Source organism: Muscardinus avellanarius (genome assembly GCF_963383645.1).
Source record: "Muscardinus avellanarius genome assembly, chromosome: 15".
NCBI classification, from domain to species: Eukaryota; Metazoa; Chordata; class Mammalia; order Rodentia; family Gliridae; genus Muscardinus; species Muscardinus avellanarius.
In genome coordinates this window covers 78,021,262-78,037,034 of record NC_137801.1, presented here as the reverse complement: position 1 = coordinate 78,037,034, position 15,773 = coordinate 78,021,262, and the positions used below count along the sequence as shown (strand labels likewise).

The window sequence follows — 15,773 nt, the reverse complement described above, 5'->3', positions numbered from 1 at the left end:
TAAAATTACAGACCTGGGCCACCGTGCCTGGTGGAACAAAGTATTTCATGCCCTGGGTAAGAGGGGTGTTCTTGAATAGAGTGATAAGAAGATGTGATAAGAGTCAATATTGCATCAGGCCACTCCAGCATGGAATATATGGGGATTCTAAAGACCGGCGGAGGAGAGATTGTGGGGACTGAGCTCAAAGTGAGAGGGCGAGAGAAAAGGGAGATAAAGGAGAGAGAGAGAGAGAGAGAGAGAGAGAGAGAGAGAGAGAGAGAGAGATATTAGGGGAATTGGTCCTGTGATAATGGTGGTGAGAAGTCAACTCAACAGGCCCTGGTCAAGCTGGATACCCTTGAATGAGGGTAGTGTGGCTGAGTCCATGCCTTAAAGCCTCAGGACCTACAGGTAAGATGATGGCATCTCTCAGCCTGAGGCTGAAGATCTGAGAACCCAGGGCAGGTGGCCACTGGCCCAGAGGCCAGAGATCCTGGAGTTTGGATGGCCAAGAGTAGGAAAAGGATGCCCAACTGGCTTCCAGGAAAGGGAGGGAGGGAGGGAGGGAGGGAGGGGGAGAGAGAGAGAGAGAGAGAGAGAGAGAGAGAGAGAGAGAGAGAGAGATTGCCTTTCCTCTGCATTATTATTATTATTATTATTATTATTATTATTAGTAGTAGTAGTAGTAGTAGTAGTAGTAGTAGTAGAGGGACATGCTACTTCCGAGTGACACCCCCAACCCTATTTTTTATTCTTTATTTTGAAACAGGGTCTCACTGGGTTGCAAAGGGTCTCACTAAGTAGCCGAGGCTGGCCACAAACGGAGATCCTCCTTTCTCAGCCTGCTGAATGCTGGGATTACAAGTGTGCGCCACCAAGCCCCGCTTCCTCTGCATTTTTTCTGGCCCCAGCTGTTTGGAGGGTGTCGGCCTGCTGGGAGGGAGGTTCTTCCTCGGTTCACCCACACACAGGCCCCACTCCTCTGGAAACACCCCCTTGCACACACGGAGTAATAACACTTTACCCATGCTCTAGGGACTCCTTAATCCAGACACGTTGACACCTCAAATTAACCACCCCGGTGGCATATGTGCCTCTCCAGCTACTGAAACAAATCTTGAGGTATTGAAGTTATTGTTTTCTTGCAGCTTTGAGAGAAATCATCTGTGGAACCATCTGGACCTGGCACGCACTTAAGTGGTACCAAATAGTGCGCACTTGTGTGGACGTGTGTGCGTGCATCTGTGCCGGGTGTATGTGGGAGATGCTATTCAGTGCAGAAAGAATCATGACTGCCTCCTCCTCCTCCTCTTCCTCCTCCTCCTCCTCTTCCTCCTCCTCCTCCTCCTCCTCCTCCTCCTCCTCCTCCTCCTCCTCCTCCTTCTTCTTCTTCTTCTTCTTCTTCTTCTTCTTCTTCTTCCTCTTCTTCCTCTTCTTCCTTTGAGCTACATCCCCCAGCCTTATTTATTTATTTATTTATTTATTTATTTATTTATTATTATTTTTTCCACTGGGGATGGAACCCAGGGGCATCCTACCTCCAAATGACACTCCCAGCCCTATTTTTTATTTTTTATTTTATTTTTTGTGTGTGGTACTGGGATAGAACCCAGGGGCCTTCTACCTCCATGCTACACCTCCAGACCTATATTATATTTTATTTACAAACAGGGTCTCACTAAATTGCTGAGAGCCTCACTAAGCTGCTGAGGCTGGCTTTGAACCTGTGATCCTCCTGTCTCAGCCTCCCAAGTACTGGGATTACAAGCGTGTGCCACCAAGCTTGGCTCGCCCTATTTTTTTAAAATTTTTTATTTTGAAACAGGGGCTCACTAAGTCGTGGAGGGCCTCACTAAGTTTCTGTGGCTGGCCTTGAACCTGTGATCTTCCTGTCTCAGCCTCCCAAGTACTGGGATTGCAAGTATGCACCTCCAAGCCTAGCTCATGGCTAGTTTTAAAATAGTGGACTGTTAATATTAAACAAATCTCTTTAAATATTTCCTGTTTCCGGACTTGACTTTTACTTGTTTTATATGACCATCCTAATTTTAACTTTCTGAAAAGCTCTGTGGGATTTGTATCTTTTATGGAAAAAATATGGTTAAAAATGGCTTTGACTCAGTCTGAGAATCTTTCACAAGGAATTTTTTTTTTATGGTACTGGGGGTGGAACCCAAAGGCTTTTCTACATCTGGGCTATACTCCCAGACCTCTTTTATATATTTTTTTTTTTTTGGAAACAGGGTCTCACTACGTTGCTGAGAGCCTCACTAAGTAGCTGAGGCTGGCTTTGAACCTGTGTGGTCCTCCTGTCTCAGCCTCCCAAACACTGGGATTACAAGTGTGCGCCACCACACCCAGCTTTTCATAAGGATTTGATGTTAATTAATTACTGGGGATTGAACCTAGGGGCCTTCTACCTCCAAGCTACACCTCTAGTCCCATTTTATTTCTTATTTGGATACAGGGTCTCACTAAGTTGCTGAGAGCCTTGCTAAGTTAGTTGCCAAGGCTGGCTTTGAATCTGTGATTCTCCTGTCTCAGCCTCTCAAAATACTGGGATTCTAAGCATGTGCCATCACACCTGACTTCCCAAGAGTTTGAAAAAGCTAATTTAAATTCATGGTGAAAAAAATTCTCTTTAGTCTTATTTCTGTCATCTTGAAGTGTATTCCTTAAGAAACGCTTCATCATTCAGATTTTTTACCATCTTAAAATTTTTTTTATTGTGGTATTGGGGATCGAACTCAGGGACATTCTACCTCCGAGCTACACCTCCATCCAGTTTTATGTTTTTGTTTTGAAACGGAATCTGGCTGGGTTGCTGAGAGCCTAAGTTACTGAAGCTGTCCTCAAACCTGCAATTCTCCTGTCTCAGCCTCCCAAGTACCTCCAAGCCAGGGTGCACCACCACACCTGGCTATTTATCATCTTTTTAAAAGTGAGCTGTATTTTCTTTAATTGATTGATTGATTGAATGTGTGTGTGTGTGTGTGTGTGTGTGTTACTCGAGATGGAACCCAGGAGCTTTCTACCTCTGGGCTACATTCCCAGACCTATTTTATATTTTATCTGGAAACAGGGTCTCACTAATAGACTGGCTTCGAACTTGCACAATCCTCCTGTCTCAGCCTCCCAAGTACTAGGATTACAAGTGTGCGCCACTACGCCTGGCGTTCTTTGATTGTTTTATTACATAGAATTGGGCTGCGGATGATAGAAAGTGCCCCCAACCCAATGACTGACAGTTCCGAGATGCTTACTCCTCTCCCTGAATAAGGATCTCGGAAGTAGCTACCCAGGCCATGGTGGCTCTGATGTTCCAGGCTCGGAAACAAAGCCCCTTCCGGCTCTCTGCACCACTAACCAGCATTTACTGTTCTTCCTTGGAACTCCTTCCCGGCCCTGGGTTGGGGTGGGAGCTGGACTCCTGCATTTAGTGTTCCCTGGGGTGGACGGCACCAGATCCAGAGAGACAATGCCTGGAATCCAGGTGCAGGAGGAGGAAATGGATGATAAGCCTCAAATGCAGTAGTGGTTCAATTTATGTGCCAACTTGGCAAGATGCTGGGGTCCAGTTATTTGGTCAAAGAGTCAAGCGATTGCTGTGGAGAGGTGGTTAACGTTCAGTCAGTTGACTGAAGTAGGTTAATTTTGTGAGTGGGCCATCTCCAATCAGTTGAATGACATTAAGAGCAAAACTATTTTCTTTAGAAGAAGAATTCTACCTTAGATTATAACATGGGTGCCGGGGCTGTAGCTCAGTGGTGGTGTATATGCCCAGCATGCACAAAGCACTGGGTTCAATCCTCAGCACTGCAAGAAAAAAAAATACTATATATAACTGTATATAAAATGGCTTGAGGTTCCAGTCCACTGACCAGCCCTTTAGCTTTCAGACATGACAGCCCCCCACCCCAACGGTGTGAGCCAATTTCTTAAGTTTTCCTCTCTTTTTCAATCTAAACAATCTTTGTCTTTTGTGGTCTGTGCATTTTAAAAAAATATTGACCAGTTACTTTGCAAGATGCCCTTTAAATTGAATTTGTCTTGTGTCTCCTCACAATTGGACTCAGATTATGCACTTTTGGCAGAAATATCACAGATGTGATGCTGAGTTCATGTTAATATTTCATATTAGGAGGTACATGATATTGGTGCATTCTGCTATTGGTGACGCCTCTGTAACCTGTTGTTGTTTTAAATAATAGCATTTGACCTAGGTTCAAACTGGCCATACTCCCAGCCTTAATTTTTATTTTTTTAATTTTTATTTATTTATTTATTTATTTATTTATTTTGTTTATTTATTTTATTGGTGCACTGTATTCATACATCATAGTGGGATACAAACTTTTGTAGACATACATGCACACATCGCCCAGTCAGCCCCCACCCGATCCCCACCCCATTCCCTCCCCATCCCTCCTTCCCATGCTTGGCTTAGTGGTTGACATCTAGTATTATAGCAATTTATCCAAAATTAAAAATGATAATCTCACATAACAGTTTCATTTGTCTGATACCAAGCTTTTGATGACTTAAAGATAACATTTCAATATTTCCTTTTGCTTTCTTTCTTACCAGAGAATATTTTTTTAAGTGAAACTATAATATATTTATATATTTATTTTTCAGAAAAAAATCTATCCTAATATGGAATATGGATTCTAGATACCCAAAACGATCTTGAAAAAGAACAAAGCTAGAAGATATATATTTTCTGATTTCAAACCATATAAAGCTACAATAATTGAAACAGTGTAGTACTGTTCTAAAGGCAGATATATAAACCATTGGAGTTAAATACAAGCCTAGAGCTAAATTCTTCCCTATATTATCAAGTTATTTTTGACAAGGTTTCCACGAACATTTGGTGGTAGAAATAATAATCTTATAACTAAATATTGTTGAAAAATAATAATTACATGGAAAAGAATAAAATTGGACCCTTACCTAATCCCATATACAAGTATTAACTCAAAATAGATAATAGACCTAAATATAAATCTTAAGACTATAAACTTTTAGGAGAAAATCTGGGTCATAAAACCTCACAACATTGAAATTGGCAGTGATTTCTTGGATATGATTTCAATGGCACAGGCAACAGAAGAGTATACAAACTCCCTAAAAAATAAAAAAATATTGTATATCCAAAGACAATGTAAACAGAGTTAACAGTTACTAATAGAATGGGATAAAATATTTCCAAATGCTATATCTGAAGGTATATTAATATTCCAACTATAAATCCTAAAAATTAACAACAATAAAGGCAAACAATACAATTTAGAGATAGGTAAAAGACTAACATAAATAATGAATCTCCACAGATAACCAATCTTAGTTGTCTGTTGGATGGAAAATCTTGTTTCTCTGGTTCTGGTGTGTGTTACCTATTTCTTCTTTGTAGTTAATCTCTTTGAGTATTTTCTCTAGCGCTGGTTTTGAAGACATAAATTCCTTCAGTTTCTGTTTGTCATGGAAGCTTCTTATTTCTCCATCTAATTTGATAGAAAGTTTTGCTGGGTAGGAAATTTTTGGCTGGAAGTTGTTTTCTTTCAGAGTTTGGAATATGTTACTCCAAGCCCTTCTGGCTCTCATGACTTGGTTTGGGAAGTCTGGAGTGATTCTAATTGGTTTGCCTCTGAATGTCACTTGGCCCTTTGCTTTTGTTGCCTTTAAGATTCTCTGCTTGGCTTCCACATTGGTCATTTTGACAATGATGTGGCGTGGGGATCCTCTTCTCCAATCCTGTCTAAAGGGAGTTCTATAGGTTTCCTGGATCTGTGTATCAACCTCTTGCTCTATGTTTGGAAAATTTTCTGCTATTACTTCCTTGAAGAGATTGTTGATCCCTTTGGTTTCACTTTCTTTTCCCTCCTCTATTCCAATTATTCTTAGGTTAGCTCTCTTAAAATGGGCCCATATTTCTTCAATATCAGATTCCTGCTGTTGGATATTTTTTTCTAGATTAGAAACTATGCGTTCATTTTTGGAATGATCATCTTCTAAGAGCGAGATTCTGTTCTCCATGTGGTCTAATTGGTTGTTTGTGCTTTGAATTGAGGCCTTTCCTTCATTAATTGCATCCTTTATCTCTTTTTTGGCTCTCTCTGAGTTCTTTTCAAAGCACCTCTATTATTTCTACAGTTATTTTCCTGATTTGATCTTCTAGAAATCTCTGATTTTCTGTTTTATCGGGTTCTGATGTTGTGGGGTTGTGGGCATTCATTGCTCCAGTGTTATTCCTCTTTCCCATGATTTCGGAAGTTTGTGCCTTCTCTGGGTTCTTCCCTTGGGTCACTATGACTTCACTTAAGGTGCTCTGGATCTTGAGTCAGTAGTATCTCAGACCCTACTACTCCTTTACTGGGTTGTATCACAGAGTCTTCGACCCAGGGAGTCGATAGAGGCTGCTTTAAACTATGGGGGGTGCCAGGTTGCACGTTCTCCTATGGTGTGATATCTCTGCCACCGCCACTCCCCCACTGGGTCAAGTCCCAGCGAGTACAGTACTGGGATCCTCTGTGGCCCGCAATTTGACTCACTGTTCTTGAGTTCGCAGATGTAGCTTTACTGGACTCGTCGAATTCGCTGCTGCTGCTGCCGCCGGTGTCAATATGGCGCTGCTGCTACGCCCTCGGCCGTGAGGCTGGCTTATTTCTTCTTGGTTTTGAATTCCACTCTGAGTCCTTGTAGCGTGTGCTGAGCTCAGCCACTGGGAGCTTTAGATGTTCCCTGCACTGAAAAATCCCACCTGGCTGTTCCGCAGTGGCTCACCTCAGCTTGCTGTAGCCGTCCAGTGAATTCGCCGCTGCTGCCAGCAATATGGCGCTGCTGCCGCATCCTCGGGCATGAGGCCGGTGTATCTCCTCTGTGGCTCTGAGCTCTGTTCTCAGTCCGCTTTCTCTCTGGAGCCTGGTGATTTTTTTGTTTCTCTGGTGATGGTGTTTTCTGGCTATGAAAGGCGCTGATTTTGTGGTAATGGAGATTGGTTGTTAGCGGGGCTCTTAAGCCCCGCTTTTCTCGGTCACCATCTTCCCGGAAGTCTAATTTTTATTCTTTATTTTGAAACAGGGTTTCTATCTTCCCTTCCCCTAGACAGTATGATCGGGTCAGGATGAGTAACTAGTATAAATTCACGCCAGTGCTGGACTAAATTTGATCCAGGATTTTTGTTTGAACTGGATGAAGAGACATTCTTTTTTTCCCCTAGAACTAGAAATTGAAACAGGGTCTCATTGAGTTGCAAAAGGCCTCACTAAGTAGTAGCTGAGGCTGTTCTCGAACCACAATCCTCCTGTCTCAGCCTCCCAAATGCTGGGATTACAAGCGTGGGCCACTACATCTGGCTAGGAATTCTTTTCTGTTATTCCTATACCTGGGAAGTATAGTCTTTGAGCTGCAGCAGCCACATTGCCACCTTGGGAGGAGAGTCAGCCTGGGAATAGAGCTCTGAGTTCAATCCCCAGCACCAATAAAATAAAATAAAAAATAGAGCTGAGGGTATAGCTTAGAGGTAGAGTGCTCCTAGATTCAATCTCCAGTACCAGCCAGACATGATCACACAAGCCTGTAATCCCAGTACTTGGGAGGCTGAGACAAGATGATCTCAGGTTAGAGACCAGCCTCAGCAATTTAGGGACCCTTTAAAAATAAAAAATAAAAAAGGGCTATGAGTGTAGGTCATAGTTACAAGGCCTGGTTTTGAGCCGAATGTGGTAGTGCACAGATCCTAGTACTTGGGAGGCTGAGACAGAAGGACCACAAATTTGAGGCCAACCTTAGTGACTTAGTAAGCTCTTGTTTCAAAATAAGAAATAAGAAAAATTGAAATTGAACTGGGGCATATCTTAGGGGAATTATACCACTGGGTTCCATCCCCAGTTTAAAAAAAAAAAAAATATATATATATATATATATATATATATATATATATATATATATATATATATATTTCTTTTTGTGTGTGTGTGTGTGGTACTGAGGATGGAACTCAGGGGTATTCTGCTTCTGAGCCATACTCCCAGCCCTATTTTTTATTCTTTATTTTGAAACAGGGTCTCATTAAGTTGCAGAAAGCCTCACAAAGTAGCTAAGGCTGTCCTTGTCCTGTCTCAGCCTCCCAAGTACTGGGATCACATGCATGCGCCAAAAACATAAGTCAGTATATGCCCTCACTAGCTATCAACATGCAATAAAGAAAATCATTTATAAAAAATTACATGTATATGCATATATATATATATATATATATATATATATATATATAATTGTGTTGAGGGTTCAAATTACTTTTTGTGCTCCCTGTAACAGAATTATATACCCCAACCTCAGGGGTTGCAACTTATGGTGCTTTGCCCTATTGAGGCAGGCTTGCATTATGATTTGCTTTGGCCAATGTAATGGGAACAAAAGTGCCACATCTGAGGAAAGCTTGAAAGCCATCTAATGATGCCACTCTTCCTCTTCCCCTTTGCCAGAACAACTGCTTGAGCCTGGCTCTCCAAATGAACATGGCTCATGAACAGAAGCCGAGCTATAACTGACCTGTAATGTGTTGTTGTTCTAAGCCATTGAGACTGGGGGGCTGTTTGTTACTGCAACATGATTTACAAAGTCTGACTAATAGGGCATAAGATATTGTAGCACATGGAAAAGTCTGCACTTTACCTACTTTATGTATGTTTTTGCCTAGACATAGCATTACCACGATCCAGCCACTTCAGATGAACACTGATACAATTGTGTTGTATAAAACAATTCAGAAAGCCACTAATTGCTGTCAGTGCCATGATTTTCTGCAGTGGTGATCAATTCTTAGTGAAACTGTGAGTTAAAAAAGAAAAAAAAAAGCATCCTTCAATTTACATGGTTGTTTGCATTCCTGGGAAATGAAGTCTATGCCAAAATCAGGCAAATTAGGTGTTGCTAGACTCATATAATTACAAAATGTTTCATCTATATGAAGTCATGAATAGAAGTCATATTTGTATAAAGTTCAAACACAGGCAAAATATATACATGCTGTTAGAACACACATAGGTGTGTCAACTCAAGGAGACACTAGGGTGTGTTCAGGTTGTGAGGATTCATCAAACTGTACACCAATGTGTATTTTTCTACTTGTATATTATGTTATAGTAGAGAGTTAAAGAACTCCTGCAGGGCATGGGACAAATTTCTGACCTGTAGGATTATTCTGTACATTGCAGGATGACCAGCTCTCCTGGTCTCCATCCACGAACAGTCAATAGTGTTCCTGAATCATTATGACAGCAAAAGCAAAACAAAATGTCTTCATACATTTCTCTAACATCAAGCTTACTCCTTGGGCTGGTTCCCTTGAAGCTCATCAACTACCTGATAGCCAAATAAAATTTGTCTTTCGTTAGGCAATCTTCATAGGCGGTATATGAAGCAATAAGGAGTGAGGTTTATTTTATTTTTTTTTGCAGTACTAGGGATGGAACCCAGGGGCATTCTATTTCCAAGCTACACCCCCAGCCCTATTTTTTATTCTTTATTTTGAAACAGGGTCTCACTGAGTTACAGAGGGCTTCCCTAAGTAGCTGAGGCTGTCCACAAATCGTGATCCTCCTGTCTTAGTCTCCCAAATGCTGGGATTACAAGCGCGTACCACTACACCTGGATTGGGTGTTGTTTTTAACTTCTGTTGGTAGTGATGATGGTGATGGTGGTAGTGGTGGCGGTGGTGGTGATGGTCGAGGTGGAGGTGAGGATGGTGGTGATGATGTTGACGGTGGAGGTGGTCATAATGATTTTGATGGTGAAGGTGCTGGTGCTGATGGTGATGGTAGAAGCGGTGGATGATGGGAGGTGGTGTGATGGTGATGATATAGTGGTGATCATGGTGGTAGTTATGGTGGTGGTTATGTTGGTGGTGATGCTGATGCTGACAATGGTCATAGTGGTAGGGTAGATAACTACCTGTCTGCCACAGCATCTTCCACATGCTCTTACATATAGATATCTTAGATCACTTCGCCCCCAACCTCCCAAATCATCACTGGCTCCTGATGGCCTACAAGATAAAACACACCCAACTCACCTCTCTAGTCTAATATTTTGTGGTACTGGGGATTAAACCCAGGAATGTTCTACCTCTGAGCTACACTCCCAGCCCTGTTTTACTTTGTATTTTGGAACAGGCTCTCGTTAAGTTGCTGAGGGCCGAAGTTGCTAAGGGTGGCCTTGAACCTGCGATCCTTCTGTCTCAGTCTCCCCTGTACTGGGATTACAGGGTGATCCGGCATTCTACAAGGTAGCCCAAGCATTCTAGGCTAATTTGGAGGCTGCCTGTATTTTTTTTTTTTTTTTTTTGGTGGTACTGGGGTTCCTGGAAGCCCTTCTGCCTCCAGGCTACACTCCCAGACCTATTTTTTACATTTTCATTTTGGAAACAGGGTCTCCTAAGCCAGCGTGCGCGGCTGGCTTTGAACCTGCGCGATCCTCCTGTCTCTGCCTCCCAAGCGCGGGGATTACAAGCGTGCGCCACCATGCCCGGCTGCCTGTATTTTACGTGAACCATTGTCTTTCCCTTCACTGAACACACACCGGCGCCACTATTCACTACTCCTCTGGGGAGAAAGCCTCCTTTTCATTTATTTCATTAAAATACTTCCTCTTCCACCACAGTTTTCTCCTTTTTTCTATTTGCCCCTCCTGTTTCCTTTCTATCTCTCTAGCATTTCCTTCCTTCTGCCCTTTGTACCTGTCTTTTTATAACCACAGACTTAGTACGATTATAGGTACTCCCTGGGTGTTCGAGAAATGATTGTTAGATTAAACTGAACAAAAACACAGTCTCTGAATTTCGCAGAAACCAACAACTCAATTTCCAAAATTTTTTAACTGGTTGAGACCTGTAGTTGTTTCTGCAGTTTGGATTTTATTTTATTATTTTTTGTGGTACCGGAGATGAAACCCAGAGGCATTCTACCTCTGAGCCACACCCCCAAACCTATTTTATTCTTTTATTTTGACACAGGGTCTCACACTAAGTTTCAGAGGGCCTCGCTAAATCGCTGAGGTTGGCTGCAAACCTGTAATCCTTCAGTGTCAGCCTCTCAAGTATTGGGATTACAAGTATATGCCACCACACCTGGTTTTTATTTTTTTATTTTTTATTTTATTTTTTTTTTTTTTTGGTGGTACTGGGGTTCCTGGAAGCCCTTCTACCTCTGGGCTACACTCCCAGACCTATTTTTACATTTTCATTTTTGGAAACAGGGTCTCCTAAGCCAGCGCACGCGGCTGGCTTCGAACCTGCGCGATCCTCCTGTCTCTGCCTCCCAAGCGCGGGGATTACAAGCGTGCGCCACCACGCCCGGCACCACACCTGGTTTTTATAAAATTTTTTTTTGGGTGTGTGTGTGTGTGTTACTGGGAATGGAACACAGTGACCTTGTACCCCTGGGTCAACCTCCCCCAGAACTATTTTACTTTTTATTGGAAAAAGGGTTTTGTTAGGTTGCTGAAAGCCTCACGAATTTGTTGAGGCTGGCTTCAAACTTGTGATTCTCCTGTTCTCAGCCTCTTCTTTCAAGTACTGGGATTACAAGCATGTGCCACCATGCCCAGCTACAGTTTGAATTTTAAACACCCCCCAAAGACCTTTGTGTTTAAAGCTTGTCCCCTAGGCAGGATTATTGAGTGGTTGTAGAAATTAAGAGGTGGGGCCTAGTGGAATGTATGTAGGCCGCTAGAGGCTGGTCTCTCAAGTGTATCATGGGACCCCTGCCTCTTCCTGTACCTTTCTTTTGCTTTTTGGCCATACTGTGAAGGTAAGTGGTTTTGCTATATAGGCTCAAAGCAACAGTTTTTAGCCCAAAACTCTAAGCTAAAAAACCCTTTTCTAAGTTACTTATCTCAGGCCTTTCTTTTAGTGACAGAAAGCTGCCTGATGCAGTTATCTGGGTAACATACAGTTTTCCATTGCTAGCCTTAATTGTGCAGCAGAGGCCCTTCCTTCCTCTCATTGAAGGAAGGTTGTATTCCAGACTTGGCTCAGAAAGGGAAATGAGTATGTTTGGCTTCCCTGAGCCACAGTAATATTCCCCAGTTTGGAGCCTGTCAGTGTACTACAAAATAAACAAGAGTGGGAGAGGGGATTTGATAGCCATTCATGTTTTTTTTTTCCCCCCTTACTAGAGATTGAACCCAGGAGATATTCTATCTCTCAGCTACACCCCTAACCCCATATATATATATATATATATATATATATATATATATATATATATATATATATATATTGGTACTGGGGATGGCACCCAGGGGATGGAACCCCAAGTCCTATTTTTTAGCCTTAATTTTTTTGAAACAGGGTCTCACTGAGTTGCAAAGGGCCTCGCTAAGTAGCTGAGGCTGTTGGTAAACATCCTCCTGTCTCCGCCTCCTGAATGTTGGAGTTACAAGCGTGCATCACCACGCCCGGCCTGCCTCTTTTGGTTTTTCTTTTTTGTTTGTTTTGTTTTGAAACAGGGTCTCCCCGGTTGCTGAGAGTCTAAGTTGCGGAGGCTGTCCTCGAACCTGTGATCCTCTTGTCTCAGCCTCTCAAGTACTGGAATTACAGGCATGCACCCCTGAGGGGTCAGCCAGCAGCTCAGTTTTAGCATGGCCAAGAGAGTGCAGGTGAGACTAGGTGATGTTTCAGTTACAATTGTTCAGCAGGCATTTCTGGCATTGTTACGTACTGTGGGAATTACCAATATTAATGATCAAGAATCTTTCCACGCCGGGTGTGGTGGCTCACGCTTGTAATCCCAGCATTTGGGAGGCTGAGACCTGAGGATTGTGGTTCACTGACAGTCTCGGCTACTTAGTGAGGCCCTCCCTCTGCAACTCAGTGAGACCCGGTTTCAAAATAAAGAATAAAAAATAGGGCAGGGGGTATAGCTCGGAGGTCAAATGCCCCTGGGTTCCATCCCCAGACCCGCAAAAAAAAAAAAAAAATCTTTCCTCACTCAGACTAACCAGGAAGATTATGTGACCAGGTACCTTCAGGGGGGCGTGGCTAGGAGCTGAGGTAATGTCTTTGGCTTAAGTCACTTCTCTATGTAAAAATCTTCAGTGGCTCCGCCTGGGTGTCCCTACTGGGGTCTGCTGTGACTACTGGTCTCACTAGATTTCAAATTCCTCGTGGACAGGGATGCACTTTATCTGAATTAACTGCTTCACCCATTTTCCAGCCCCCTGGGGCAGCAACAATGTGCAATAAATTCACCAAGCCACGAGTCTCCTCTCCTTCCCTTAACCCCAAACCTGGAATCACAAGCCTGTTTCTTGCCCAGCTGCCCCAGGCTCCTCCCCACGAGGCCCCTTTGGGTAGAATCGCCCCTTCCCCGTGGGTCCTGAGGGTGTGACCAAAGGGGCTCTGCGCCAGCCCCTCTCCGCCGCCAGCCCCTCCCACCCACCCAGCGGAGCACCGCGCCAAAGGCTCGGCAGCCTGGGCTCCCCCTATTGGCTCCTGCTTCAGCGGAAGGTCCTGAGCTGGGCTCGAAAGACAAAAAAACGCTCGGGCAGTTTCACCGGTTTTAGTTCTGATGTCGCTTCAGTGGGTTCCGAGGTTCCTTCCCGCGGTCGGTTCCCTAGATCCCGCCTTTGTCTCTAGTCTCACGCTCCCCCATTTTTACAGACCCACAAGGAAACCTTTCCGGAGTCTTTGTGACCTCGCCCAACTTCCAACATTCCATAGTCTCCCACCCCCCTTTTCTTCCCAGATTTCAAATGGCTTTTTTTCTTTTTTTTCTAACGTGGATCAGAGGTATAAGGAAGCCAGAGGGAAACAGTGGGACCCTAAACGCTTGGCAAAAACAAAATCCTACTCTTTTCCAAAGCAGTAGACAAAGCGGGGCTAAATTTGCCCTGACTGCATTGTGAGCAAGATACAGCTAAGATCCCGTGAAATCTTAAGAAGAAGCAGGTAAAGCCCAAAGCAGAAATGGTCCCTCCGAGCCGGCACAGTCTGCGCCCCCTCCTCCCCTCTGCGGCAGAATTCGTTTCCAGCGCAGGGGACTTTGCTGCAGCGGCGCTGCCCACGCGACGCGCGCTCAGCTAAGGATTCAGACCACACCGGCCATGCCACGAGGTGTTTTATTTTTCATTAATCATACAAATAATTTTTCTATAACATCCCGGGGCAAACCGGAGAAATTTGGCAGTCCGATCGGGGGTCCCCTCGGGGGCCCGCGGGCCGGTGGCATCGGCGCGGAGTGCCCGGGTTCACAGTGCTGCTTGAGGCTCGTGTCCATCTTGCAGGTGGCTCTTCCTCCACACCGCCACAGGGGTCTCGGCGACGCCGGGGGTGGGGCATCCTCTAGGCTCTTAGGAGATCTCACTCCGCTTTTCCTGCTCAATGGCTGCGGGGCGGGAAGCGGGCACTGGAGGGTGAGGCCACCTTGCAACCCCCAGCCCCCCCAACCGAGGCGCTCACAACAAGTCTGGCGTGGGTGGGGCACCCACAAAGTCTGAGAGTCCAGAGAGGGGCTTGGGCTGGGGCAGAGCAAGGCGCTTTGTGTAGCTGGGTGGCTGGCTGGCCGGACCCGGGGGCGCTGGCCAGGTTGGGGCTGGGGTGCAGGGTTGGCACGGGAAGGGCGGGCTGGGGGCGCACTTACTCTCTTTGGTCGGCAGGGTATTCTTCTCCTGCGTCTCCGTCTTCTTCAGCTTGGCCTTATCGAAGCTGGCGATTTCCCCCATGTCCGGCTTGTCTGCCATTTTCTTAAAAACAGTCCTGAGTGGGCACAGCAAGGCGGTTGGCCTGGGGCGGGGGCCGGCGCCCGCACCCCGCGCTCTGGGCCGACGCCTCTCGACGTGGCACTCCCGCCGGGGCGCCCCCCCCCCCAGGCCGAGGATCTGGGCGCGTCCCGAACCCCACCTCGGAGCCCCAGGGCGTGGTCGGCGGCCGGAGTCCCGTCGGGAAAGGGCGCCTGTTGCAGCCCCGGCTCGCCCACCCGCTGCACGGTCCGACCCCACCCGGCTGGCCCCCGCCCCAGCGCGGCGCCCACCGCAGCCTCACCCTCCGAGCCGGGGGTCCCGATGCTCCCACTCGCGATGCTGCAGCAAGAGACAAAAGAGCGGCGCCCGCCCCTCGCCTTATATACGCCGCGCCCCGCCCCTCCCCCGCCGCAGAGTGGGCGGAGCCATCAGAGGGCGTGGCCAGGCCAGCCGCTAGCTCCCGCCTCGCCCCCCAGGGGCAGCCCCGGGGCTGGGCGCCGCCCTTCCTGCACCCGGCGCGGACCCTGCCTGTGTTCCGCTGCTGGGGAGCTGGCGCCAGGCCCCGGGGCTTTCTTTTGGGGTTGCATTTCCCTTAGCTACCGGGGATCTGCCACTCACCCCCTCAGGAAGGGCGTGGGGGGCTGTGTGTGTGGCTTGTAGCTGTCTGTGCGGGCGTGCACGCGCCTTCTGCAGCACCCCTAGCTCGCAGGAGACACCCCACGCGTGTCGCCCCAGGTCTCTTCGGTGCGCCTGTTCAGAGTCCCCTCTCCCTCCCCGCTTTCCTGCGGCGAGTGCTCCTTAAACACTGTTACAAGCATTGTCTGAAGGGTGGGTTGGGAGCAGGGAGTCCGGAGAGAGCTCGCCAGGTCCCCCCCACCCCCCACCAGCCTCCTAGAACAGGGTACCAGAGATTGCGTCTTTCCTCCTTGAGGTAACCTTGAAGAATATAGAAACCCAGGTGCCTACAAACGTTCTTGTCTTGCCTAATAACCCATTACAGAAGTGGTATAATGCAGTTATTTAAATTTCCCTAGAAAAGTAGTGTT

At 45.9% G+C, this 15,773-nt stretch overlaps 1 protein-coding gene across 1 annotated transcript; it reads right to left on the bottom strand.

Moving 5' to 3' along the window:
* Nucleotides 1-14,163: 14,163 nt before the first annotated feature.
* TMSB10 (thymosin beta 10) lies at nt 14,164-15,057 on the bottom strand. Its single transcript, XM_080711583.1, has 3 exons — nt 15,029-15,057; nt 14,628-14,743; nt 14,164-14,372 (listed from the first exon to the last, which is right to left on the bottom strand). Exons 2-3 carry the CDS (start codon nt 14,725-14,727, stop codon nt 14,338-14,340), a joined length of 135 nt encoding a protein of 44 aa, XP_080567709.1. The 5' UTR covers nt 14,728-14,743; nt 15,029-15,057; the 3' UTR covers nt 14,164-14,337.
* Between the last annotated feature and the right edge of the window lie 716 nt (nt 15,058-15,773).

What these genes read in the sequence shown, in the direction of transcription:
- TMSB10 (XM_080711583.1), bottom strand. Translation starts at nt 14,727, where the DNA reads ATGGCAGACAAGCCGGACATGGGGGAAATCGCCAGCTTCGATAAGGCC. An exon ending in TACCCTGCCGACCAAAGAGA is followed by an intron (nt 14,373 to 14,627) that starts GTAAGTGCGCCC and finishes CCCGCCCCGCAG; the next exon opens with CCATTGAGCAGGAAAAGCGG.